Raw genomic sequence first — 13,630 nt, forward strand, 5'->3', positions numbered from 1 at the left:
TATATCTTAAAAATAAATTTAAAAATACAACGATGTAGTCAATCGAAGCCCTGAATGTTGACAACCTCTGCAACGTCTGGGTGTGTCGAAGGCAACGGACCGCGAATAACCAATGAAGATGTCAACTTCGGGTCACACCCTGAAATGATTCGAATCGCAACAAAAATACGACAGGTAACATGTCATCTCACGGATCGCTGACTACCCGGCCCTGTCAGAAGCTAAACATAAAGAACCAACACACACTGCACGACAAACGACGTTTAAAAAAAGGCACATATTTTAAGTCGCATACCGTCTTGGTGTTGCCCAACAGTTATTCAGATAACTCAAGAGCATTGTTCTCTTTAACATTTTTCCAATCACTCAGTCAGATTCCACAATATATTATTAAATATGTATGTGCATAAATATATGGTATGCATGTAGACTTTTATTGTTATTTAACTCCCTAATTATTATTAAAATATTAAATATATTAGATTCATGAAGCAATTTATTTTTCATATAACATTATAATAGTAACCATTTACCATACTCCTAGATTTAAAAATCTAGTACTTTAAATTCATAATAAAACTATTTAAAAATGAAAGAAATTAATAGTACATTATTTTTAACTTAAAAATGACAATAAATATTTTACTAGTTATAATTATATATTTTATTGAGGAAATTATTATTTTTTTATTAAAAGCGAACGACGGTTTTATGGTTGCAAATTTTTTACCGCCTAATGTAACAAGTTTAATTCAACCCATGGACCATGGTTTTACATCATCAATAAAACGGCTTTACCGTTCTGGTCTTTTAAAAAAACTTTTGCTTTTTTGAGTGCCGCTGACGGAGCTCGAAGTCGCAACCTCAGAGTTACTAGTCTGAGACGTTGCGGACTACGCTATTCCGTCCTTATAATTTTAAACTATTTTATAATAAATTATTTATTATTTTATTCATTCTATTTTTTAGTAAAATATTTTTTTGGTATAGAAAACACATTTGTTATAATTAAATCAAAGCTTTTTTTAATATAAAAATATGCTTTACACTTGAATCATAATCATAATAATTTATTAATTGTCTAAAAATATAACCTAAGACATTACAGCATTTTTATTATTTAATAGAGATTTAATCAAACATTCTTCACTGTCAATATTCAATAAAGGGTTAATTGGTGTGAGTATAAAATGCATACCGTTTAAAAAAGTAGTCAATCAAGTCTTTAAAAGTGAGTGTTTATCTCTAAACTAAAATATAAAAAACTGGTAATTGGAGACTATTCTACAAAATGTCATTATTATCACCATAAAAAATATGATTGAGGTTCACGAAAATGAATGTGTTACAAAATAAGTTATACTTCTATGTATCTATTAGTAAAGAATGTTTACTACAGGAACACATATTTTACGATCTTTCCTCATTGCCGTCTAAATCTCTGTGAGCTTCATGAATAGGAAAAAAAATCCGTGTCAGCGATGCTCAACAGTTATTCGGTTAACTCAATTCCATTGTTCTTTTGACATTTTTATACTCAATACCTGGCATATGTAAAATACCCTTCGTCATAAACGACGCTCATTACGATAAATTAAAATGGAGCTCTTTGAGTTTGTTCGTCGTTGTTAATACGAAGAAATTTATTATTGCATTCTTCTTCAGCGGCCGGGATCGTTGCACTTTGCATCACGAAATGACCTTATGTTTGCAGAGAAAGAGTGAAGCCACAATGAGTGCCTTGTTGTACAGTGAAAGTCTCAAAATATTAATCAATTTGTATTGATATTCAAGTGCCATGCTAAATTGTGCATGCCGAAAGAGCATGAGATGATGATGATGAACAGTCGACGTGAAAGATAAAATGTAATGCTCGTCAATTAATTAAACTCGAAAATGAAAAGTCACTGGTTAAGTAGTCCGTTTATTAACACACGAGCTTCAACAAAAAATCGTAATATGAAACTTTAATTAAACATGTTTCGTTTGATGTAAAATATTGGCATCACCATCAGAGTGAACAATCAGTCTTTGTAAATATGATTTTGATTACATTTCCTTCAGAAATGGCTGTTAAACATAAATAAAATATTAAATAGATTATGAAGATCAAACAAAATTATTTAAGAATTGCATAGTAGCACATATTGATACATTGTAATATATCAACATATATGAATAACGTACAATACCATTATGCTTTATTAAAATTTCAAAGATCTATTCGAATTAATGTGTATTATTACTCAATTCATTTTAATTCTCAAATAATATTCATTTAATTAAATAATTAACAGACCACTAAAAAACAATTATGGAACAGTAATAAATCGTTATCAAAACCTAGTTTACGATTCTCGGTTTATACCGGTTTAAAGTTCTATTTATTATATCGTAATTTATTATATGTTTTCGAGCTGCTTTTAGATGCCCATAATTATTTTTACTAACCTTAATAATTTTCAATAATATAATAACACATACATCTAATTTATTAGATTTGAATATTGATAAGATAAAAATATTTATTATTTATAAAAATAACTCTATCTATAAAATTATACGACTGGAATAAAAACAATAATATAACTATTATAAAGAAAACTTTTCATAGTAGGAAAAAAAATGCGAACTTAATAAAAATAGATTTTTCCAATAACAAAACTTTTTTTAAATGTCATACTCCTACATATATGTATCTCGTGAACTATGGACTAATAAAAAATATAAACATTAAATTTAAGGTCGTATACATACATGCTGATGCTAAAAAAATATTTTTGTGAATGGTAATAAATGAAAAAACATATATTAATGGGCCTTATCTATGTTATATGTTTTAAAAGTTAAGTAATAAAAAACCAATGACAATCTCACAAATCTCATCTATGATAAAGCACATTTTAAATGTCACAGCTGTCATTCGCGGCTTTTGGCATTTCTGACTGTTCAAAGAAGATCAATAAACTTTCACAGGATCTTATACGTTTTATTAATCTTATATAAAATTGATTTTGGATATACCGCTCGTCGGTTATTGACCTTTACATTTTTAGTTAACGTTAACCCACCGGCATCGGTGTCAATATATTCTCGCCGAATAAAACTTTCAAATTCAGCATGTATTACCATGTTCTTGAATATTATAATGATGGCACTTTTTAACATGGAACACTTAATGCGACCATATGTCGAAGGATGAGATAATGTTACACAACTTCCTTTTTGGGGATGATTTTTTTTGGACCTCCTACCGAAGAGTCCTCGGCGCCTACAACACACACCAGTCTAGTAAAGCCTAAATGTTAAAATATATGCGTGACCCATGTGACTGAGTCATGGTGATGGCTGGTGTGTGTCTGTGAGGATTTAAATTTAGTAAGAGCAGAACCGGCTGCTGAGGAACACCACGAGCGGTGCAGCCGGTTAAAAAAAATACAGTACAAATATATAGCGCGTAGAGTGATCGTAAAAATGTTTTAGTTCAACGTTAATTTGTCCGGTTATAGTGCTAAAGATTTTATAGTGTACCATCTCACTATTTGAAGTGCTTCTTTATGGTGTTCATATTCATCACACGATCGCGTGTGATTCAGTGATATAATACAAATTTTATATATTTTAACGAGCTCAGTACAAAACATAGACGATAAATTCTAATTATAAAACTCGTTGACGTCCACGGGCCCTAAAATAGATGGTCTATTATATTTTAAAATTTACACTTTGAAGTTTGATTTAGTACATTTAACAAAAAGCGTTGGTCGTCACTAATAAATCCATGTGTTCTGCAACATTCTTCTAAAGCTAAACGATCGCACGTGTTAAAACCACGTGCTGTGCGAAATGGTGGTGCAATCTAAAATTATATTGTAGTCCAAATATGGCAGTTATTGCATTTATGTTACATATTATTTATTTTATTTAAAAAGCTAATGAGTATATTAAATTATTTTACTGTGTTTCGGAATATTCTAGATTTTATCAGGAACTGGAAATATATTATTACTAATAAAAATATTGATTAATTAATTACAATACAAAAGTAAAATATGCACTATCACAATATACTAGAAAAATATATATTTGATATTTTTAATACATAAAATAAATATTAAAACTAAGATACAGAACATATCAGCTTCAATAACGTCAACATATGTCGTTTTTTATTTACTTTCCGTTCTACGAAAAAGTAAAGGTATTACATAAAAAATAATATTTTTCATCAGTCATCACTATTTCAACACTCCTTGAATATTTTATTATGTATACATATATGATATATGCATATGATAAATATTTAATGTTGCAAATACAAATATTAAAGATAATAATATATGTATATTAGTAAATATAAATTATTATATATGTAATACATAAAATAATTTAAATAAATATGAATCGCCCAATAATTATTGTAATTTATTAGCAATGACAGTTTAGAATTTGCTCAATAACAGTACTGTATTGGACCACCTATTGAAAGTAAATACTTGGTTAATATATTAGGTAAACTTTAAAAGCATTATTAAAATATCTAATAATTTACTTACATGGGTTTGGATATTTATAATAATTAATTCATTGTTTAAAAAACACACAAATAAATATTTTAATTTAGTCTTGTTATAATTTTTCGTAAATCAAAGAATGTGCCAATTTTTCTGAAAGTCAATAAATGGAATTTGATGTGATGCAAAGTGCTTCGAAAATCGAGTTAAACTCTTGATGATTCAAGGTGAATGTAATAAGTGAGGTAAAATTGAGATCAGATAGTACAAAAACGATATTTTTTCTGGTTGTTTCAAAAATGCATTTTTTTGTTATTTTGTGTCGACACGATAGATTCCGTTTTAACGTTAATTACTTACAGCAAAAAAATACATAACTAATTACATATTGCTCTTTAAATTCAAGGTTCAAAGCCACTTTGTTTCATTATTAATGCGAGGGACATCTCCATTCGATTATATGATCATTATGAGTAATCTCGAAAAAATAATGAATTATTTATTAATTGGTTTAAAGCTGTAAAAAAAATTTTCACTGACCAATAATTAAGTGTTTTAGATAATAATAATATTAGTTACATGTCGTGCATATTCATACATTTAAAAATAAAATTGAGCTTTAAAATTCACGATGGCAGAATTTTTACCAAATGTCATGTTATATAATTATATAAAAAAATCGCTACGTCGAATAAGTAGATTTGTAAAGTTATTAAATATCCATAAATATTAGAAATAGTATAAAAAAATTCGAAAATATCAATAATAATTTGGGAAACCAGCAAAGATAAACGATGATGTCATGGTTGCAGAAATGGAAGCAAATCCTACTCAAACTATGCATCAGCTAGCTGAGAAACTAAACTGATTTGATTCAATGTATATACATAGATTCCACCCAAATTGAGTGAATAAAATAAATCGCGTTTCCGCATATTCAAAGAGCGTCTGTATGTTGAAACTGGTCGCTTTTTTTGATCATTTGATAGTCGGAGATAATAAATGGGTGTTGTACGACATTAATCGTCGTAGAAAACAGTGGTTATCTAAAGATTAAGTAACAAAGCGTATCTCAAAGAACTATCTCACTGTAAAATATATTGGAATTGCAAAGGAATTGTGCATTATGAAACTCTTGAACTTGGTCAAACAATAACAATAAGCTTATATTGGGATCAGCTAGATTGTTTGCACAATACGGTAAAAAAATCATAATTCAGACGATGTAAAAAAGGAGCTGTCGAAATATTTTCCATATAAACCTATAACATTTATTGCTAATAAAATTTTAAAATGATAGAGATGGGAGGTAGATATACGTTTAAAAAAAAATTTTAATTATTAAAATTAAAATAAACTTTTTCTTTTGGATTATCATTGCTATGCTTAAAGAAATATTTTTAATACAGATTTTTAAAAATACGTATTATTATTATTTTTTTTATTAAAAAATCAAGTTGTTTAAGTCACCAAATATAATTATATATGTATTTGGTATACATATTAGTCTTTGGAATCACAAATTCAAGGATGAGATATTAGCAGATTGAGACAATAGGTTTTAATTTGCATAGAATGATTCATGCAAAGCACTAAATGAGACTACCACTCATCAATAAAAATAAATCTACATATATATTAAAGTAGTCTAAAATAATTTATTATATATTTACTACTTGTCGTGAATTGCTTTAAAAAAGATAAGCTAATTTTAGCACAAAACTAAACAAATTACCCAATCGCTGTGAATGTGCGAATATTATCAGTTTGTTCAACTCAACGCGCTCATTACTGTCCAAACATAAAAACCAAACACTATGTGCCAAAAAATTTTCTGAGATATACCAGAGATAAGATATTATTAACAAGATAAAATATTTCTCGTTAAATATTAATATTCATTATATAAAAAATAATTAATGATTTATGGATCGAACGCTCGAGGAGTTGAACCAATTTTATAATAAATTGATATAACTCAACGCTGACACGTTAATGACTGCTTTATTTATATTTAAATAATAATTAAATTAAGCGGTTTAACCGTGACTTCACTCTAACGCCATGTCAAACTAATAACTGTTATTTTGGGTATATTTTTTCCTTTCTTAGAAGAACTTGCATTGAAGTGGTTTTGAGTGGGAGAGTTTCGATAAGAAGTCCACTTGTGTGGTCAATTGCATCACGTGTTTTCAAACTAATGTTATGAATATTTTTATCATACATTCGTAAATTTATATTTTAAATATTAGTATTTATTCTATTTTGCCGAAACGAGAATGCATAAAAAATGATCTCATGAAAAACGTAAAACTTTATAAGTATTATGAACTCGTATGTTCGAAATCCCGGTGTATATACATACATTAAGTATACATAGTAGGTAAAAAATGCCTGTTTTTGTTATTATTACTCAAACCTAATAACGCTACAGTTGTTTAAAAACATGGTTTTTGTTTTAAAAAGTTAAAACAAATTTACTTTATCAACGTATTGATTTTTTCAATGAAATTACATTAGAAGTAAAATTATTTTTTAAGCAGTATCGATGTTGTATTCAATTTAATTATATTTTTATTTTTTAATAATATATAAATATGAAATCAGCACAAGTCGGTGACAAATAACTGAAAGTCAAATATTGTTTTTAGCTAAATAAAATCAAGCTAGGTAGTGCATAGTGACATACATCGATTAGAAGCATTGTATTTACCCCGCTGTAACGCATTGGGCTAACATAGATTATGCAGTGAAAGACGTTTTAAAGCATATTATTTTATACAATAACATTTTATTATGAACGGTATTTATTGGTGCAGTTATTTAAATTTCCATTTAAGCTTGTCGTTACTTGTTTATTCAATTAAAATATCCTACCAGCTTTCATAATTAATCATGCTGTGTTTAAATCACTTTTTCATAAAAAATATTGTAATAATAAATACGACTTTGGATGAATTTTAATAATAATGAATACATTTTATTTCATAGCATAAGTTTATTAAATAATAAAATTTAACGTGGTTTATTTAATATAAACAATAAAAGTTATCATTGTTTTTTTAAATCACTATATTTTTAATATATTTACATATTAGCTAATAACCCTATATCTATAAGGTCAATGAATACATATGTTATTTAAAGCATCTTTCTATATAAAATCACCTTACAGAAAAATAATAATGTATGATATGTCATATTACACATATTTTTATTCCATTTAATAAAAAAATAAACCTTCGAACTTGATATTGTGTTAAATTTTCTCTTATAACGCTTGTTAAATATTCATATAAAATCTTAGGAAATTCGTACATGTCTAGGATACGAAAAACACATAATATCCTCTTAACTTCCACATTTTATATTATTCTATCAACGGCGCGTGATTCAGATGCCATTTAAGATACTATGACTAAATAAGACATACCGGGTACACTCTGGTGAATCTATAATTACAATCAATAAAATTACACAGTGATTCGAATCGGTTCAGGCGAACCGACGCAAATACCCAACATTTGTTTAATAAATCGATTAAAAAAACACACATACACTGTATGTAGTGAGTATAAAATAAACCACGAAACCGCTACACGATCGAGCGGCTGCCGTTTATTCACTGAGCTCGGAAAGAATCTGGTTTCGATAACGAATACCTAGGTATCTCTTTAGCTATGAATGGGTTATATTTAACTAAGCGAGTTTGCCTCAGGTGATACTGCTGCTGCTGTGGCATCGGTGAAATATACCCATGTACACATTTATTTTTGTGTGCACATAAAAGAACTGTAGTTAAAAAGCAATGTATCATTGATGATGGGGGTCTTTGCGCAATTTGAAAAATTGCTCCCGCTATATTGTTGCACCTTCGTGTTCCTGCAGGGTGGTCTGCAAGAGTTGAAACTGATTGGCAATCCTGGAACTACGGTGCAATGCTCCCATATACAAGAGGTAAGAGTTGATAATTAAATATATTTATTCCGTCAGAAATAATACAGGCATACCAAAATAAAAAACAACACAATATGTATATTTTTTAATATTATAGGATCAATTTTCTCTTTGTAATGTTTACTAAAATAGGCTGATCATAATATTATGTATTTTGTATTTATTCTATATTTATTTTCAATGAACATTTTTTTTATTTGTATATGTCCTATTTCAACTTTTGATTACTAAATGCATTTTAAGTACATTATTATTTTTAATTTAATACATCATACAAAAATAATAAATATTTACAAATCACAAAAATAAAGAATTTCCTTTAAATTAAATTGTTCACTAATTATATTTTTTATTCTCATATCATATTTTCATCAATTTATTTAAGAATATTTTTATTGAAATATATTTTTATATGTAGTCTTTTATATTGAAGCTACATTTAAATGCTCATGTTGAGCCTTTACTTACTAAATATATTTAAAATATTTTTTCTGTTCGCATATTAAATCATGATAATTTTTAATCAATAATTTAATAATTATACATACATACATATATGATTGCATCAAAAATATTTTGTACTAAATATACTTTTAGATGCAATTTTCAATATTTTAAAGCATATATTTTTTATTTAAAAAATAAATTCTGTGATTTTTAGATCAGTAATTTAATAAAATAGAAATAAAAAATATATTTTTAGATGAAATACATTTAAATGCAAAGTTTTACTTTTAATCTTCATATCACAATTAAGTATAATTCTGATCGCATAATATATCATATTATTTTTAAATTACTATTGCATAAAAAATGCTTACAGCAAAAATATTTTATATAAATATATTATTAAATAAAAACGTCTTAAGCTAACAGTTAAATTATTTTTTTTGTATTCACAAAATTAATCATAATATTTATATGTAGTATTTTATAAAAAATACATGGATATTTTTAGAAATTATATCCTTTATAAAATATATTTTTTTAAATATTAGGGCTACATTTAAATGCGCAATTACATATTACTGTTAATGTTATCTATATTTAACAGTTAAAAGTTCATATTTTTGTGATCGCATATTAAAATATATTATTTTAATCAGCAATTCGTAAAGAAATGCATAAAAATGCCTATTTCGATATATTATTCTGGTTATCTTTTTTTACGTATAATATTTTCTGAACATCATAAATCATAATATTTTTAATCAGTTTTTCATATAAAAATAAATTGATAATTTTGGAAAAATATTTTATATAAAAAATATTTTTAGATGAAATTTTCTATATTATGTCTACATTTAAATGACGTTTTTAAGCTTTAATTAAGTTACTACAGTACAAATTGTATTTTTTTAAATAGAAATATGGAAAAAATATACAAATTACTCATAAATCGAAACACTTCTCCGAAATATAAATATATCTTACCCACACGAAAATCATTACAAATAATAAATGTTTTTCTTATGACAAATATTAGCTTATTTATATATAATAATTAATTAACTAATTATTTTTTTTAAAACGTACCAATTTTTGGCATATATTTAGATAAACAATATTGCTTAGGAGATATGCTTAAACATATTTTTACTTTAAAAAAACACACATAAAAGCTATGTGTTATCTTTTTTAAATTATTTTTTATTGCATTTAAGTGCAAATTACTTTATATAAAATACGTTATTTTAATATTAAAAATTACTTATTTGTGCCAAATAATTATAAAGTTTCAGTTCAGTTTTATTTATTTTTTAGTTAAAACTATGTTTGCTCTTTTTTATACGCTAATATTCTTAATACAAAGCTTCTTTATACTTATAATACGGTATACTTAAAATATAAATCTAAAAATATCAACACATATATTTACTTTTTAAGATATTATAACACATATTTAATTATTCATATGATTAAATGAACAAAATATCTTTGCAATGAAACATATGTTTATATATATATACATTTATTCCTTAAATTACCACTGTCAAGAAATATACGCGAATCTCTGTCTCAGTACATATTTCATAATGTCAGCAATTCAACGGTGCAAACATCTGTTAGGGTAATAATTTATTTTATCATAAGAAAGTGTTTCGAGGAAATTGAGTTTATTCCCAATTTTAATAATTGCGCACGTTAAATTTTTAATAACGTCTTTGACCTTCCGTTTAAGACGTATTTTGTGTATTTTTCGTTTTCATTTTTATATACATAGTACATACATATATAAATATAGTAACATTTTTACAGGCATCTGGAGATTACCTAATGCCACTGGATGTGAGTCTGGAATAATGTATTATTATTTAATGTCGGCTTTATAATAAAAACTAATCTGACAATATGAAATGCGTGAAACGTATTATAGCACACTTATGATAAATTTCATTGTACATATAAAACCAGACATTGAATTTTGCTACAAAAATACCAATTAAATTAAAATAAATACACATTATTTCTAGCAAAAAAACATGTTTACAATGTAATTTAAATTAGTGTTACTAATATTTAAGGACTTTGTAAATTATTTTTAGGTAATTAAGCATGCAATTTAAAATTAAATTAAGTATATGTTTAAATTGATATAATATATTCTTTTATGGTATGCCTGTAAGTGTCGTAAAACTAAATTTAATAATTTATGTGCTGATTAAAAAATATTTAATATTGAACGTAATAATAGGGCTAATTTTTATTAACTATTTTTCTGAGAAATTACATTTTAAATTTAATATTTATGTATTATATAAATATGTACACACATATTTGTTTATTTACATTTTAACATTGTTACATTGGTAACATCTTTTGAAGCAATAATTCCAAGAAAGCTTAGTTATATTATATATCAGGAAATTAAAACGATTTCAAATTTTAATAATTGCCAATATTAAATTTTAATATAGCTCTAGGCCTTCCGTTTGATAAACATTTTGTATATTAAATTAAAATATTTTATGTGTTTACAATAAATTTTTTTCAGGATTTTGGTTCTGGACTCGGTGATTATACCATAAACGTGAGTCTGGACGAGAATTTATTTCCAGCTTTTACGATAACACCACTCTAAAAATACATGCAAAACTATACTATAAATTACTAACGAAATACGATTTTATAAAAAAAATAAAAAATGATTATGTAATGCAGATTAATACATATTTTAATATTCGCACGTGTATTTAATTTTAACCAAAATTTTATAATAACAAATCTATACAAGAATTTATAAACAAACTATAAATCATACTGTTTTCTATTTCTTTGCAATAAATATGACCTTCGGAATTAATGATACTATAAAAAATAATATAACGCATCACAGTATCGCTATAACTCACGTTAAAACGACTTTCCAACTAACAAAGCGTGTTTGCTACTATGTATATTAACATTTAAATAATATAATATTTTTACTAAAATAATATAATCAGTACTTACAAAGTTAATATCTTAAGCACGGGTCAGCATAAGGCTATTAATATTTTATTGAAAATTTCAGTTGCATTCGATCGTAAGTATACTATGTAAGTTTATGATTCATAATACATAACTTAAATTTTAATGTTTTAACTCGGGCTCATTTCTTTGTTGTCTTATTCTATTATTATGATTTAATTTAGTACGCATACTAATCTGAGCTTTTCTTTTTCAGCTGGATCAGGAAGAAGGTGAGGATGGAAGTGGGAGAGAATATACTATGCCACCACCTATTCCATCGCATCCTCCACTTTTTGACGGTATTTTTTTGTTTTTGAGATATTCTATTGTATATCTCAAAGATAATTTAAAAAAATAACCAGCATCATAAAATTGTATCTAAATTAACAATATTTTATATATATTATTATTAGATGGAACATATTTTTATAAAAATGATTTAACCCGTATTTAATAACTACTCCTTCCGCGTCACTTCAGAAACCATTTTTCAAAGCTCTTGCGAGTTGATATTAATTTTTCCTCGGCAAGAACTTCTCTTCGCAACAAACTAAAAAAGCTTTACGAAATAAAATTGCCACTCGAGCCTTTTAAGCTTAATCTTGAAGCTCAGCTTAAATTGTCTCCGCGGATAGTCCACTTATAATTTCACTTTATTCTCGACTATTCTTCATTTTCTATCTTTCTTAGCAACAAGTTATTAACTATTATTATATTTTATCAAACGATTAAATACTTAAGTTTCAGTCATAGTGCTTTAATATATTATACAAATAATACCAGAAAAATATATTTTAATAGTTTTGCATATTTTAACAGATAACTTTATTAAAATTAGCTTGACATAAATGTTTCCAAATATTCGTTGTTTTCAACTATTTAAATAAAATGTTTAAATATTTTAATATATTCATGAGTCGAAAAATACACTTTAAATAATAAAAATCAAGTTCATACATACACATTTCTATATTTACAGTAAAAATTTTTAGTTTATTTATAAAAATAATAAAGCATTAAATGTTGCAAACAATAAATTAGTACAAAGTTTATTTAAATTATTATTTCTACCGATAGCAATAATATTGAATTATTTTAGATAGACTAAAAATTTATTAAAATAGAAATTTCCATATCGGCTATTGAGAAAGTCCACAGCTGTATAATATTAACTCAATAATTTATATGATTTCGGAAGTTATAAAGTGTTTTGATTTTCATTATTTTGTATATGACTTCTTGTTTTTCAGTCTTTAGCTTAGCCAAAGTTGTTATAAATAACCTTAAAAAAATAAGATAAATTTTGTAAAACAATCGAGCAATAAATTATAGATATTGAAGCGCTACATCGATAAAAAAGTTGACTATCTGCGTTGATAAAATTTACTTTTAAGGTTCTTGCAATCATTAAAAAATAAAAAAAAACTACTTTACATTTTAACGTTTAATTAAACAAATATTTTCAATTAACAAATATGTAGTTAAAAAACGGGATAATATTTTCGATATTCGAATATTTATTTAGTTAAAACGACTAACATTGGGCGTAAGGATTGTATTTAAAAAGGTAATGTAGGTTTAATAGTTTTCAAAAACTAATATGACAGAATTGAAAAAATAATACGCATTTATTTATTTGTATTGTATTAATATATTAATTATTAGTAAATTAAAATATATTTCAAACAATAACTTTATTACCAAAA

General features: G+C 25.6%; 1 protein-coding gene across 2 annotated transcripts in view; it reads left to right on the forward strand.

Annotated features, from left to right (window-relative positions):
- The window catches only part of Mp (collagen XV/XVIII-type protein multiplexin), a 486,190-nt gene that overhangs the window by 442,862 nt on the left and 29,698 nt on the right, over positions 1–13,630 (forward strand). For both annotated transcript variants that reach the window (XM_088194596.1, XM_088194597.1), the window contains exons 4-7: positions 8,403–8,471; positions 10,731–10,760; positions 11,467–11,502; positions 12,139–12,223. In XM_088194596.1, the coding sequence (XP_088050722.1) occupies positions 8,403–8,471; positions 10,731–10,760; positions 11,467–11,502; positions 12,139–12,223 (220 nt within the window). The remainder of the gene's footprint in view (positions 1–8,402; positions 8,472–10,730; positions 10,761–11,466; positions 11,503–12,138; positions 12,224–13,630) is intronic.

The sequence above is a fragment of the Plectrocnemia conspersa genome, unplaced genomic scaffold (genome assembly GCF_051122295.1).
Source record: "Plectrocnemia conspersa isolate PC_06_02 unplaced genomic scaffold, ASM5112229v1 ptg000010l, whole genome shotgun sequence".
Taxonomy (NCBI): Eukaryota; Metazoa; Arthropoda; class Insecta; order Trichoptera; family Polycentropodidae; genus Plectrocnemia; species Plectrocnemia conspersa.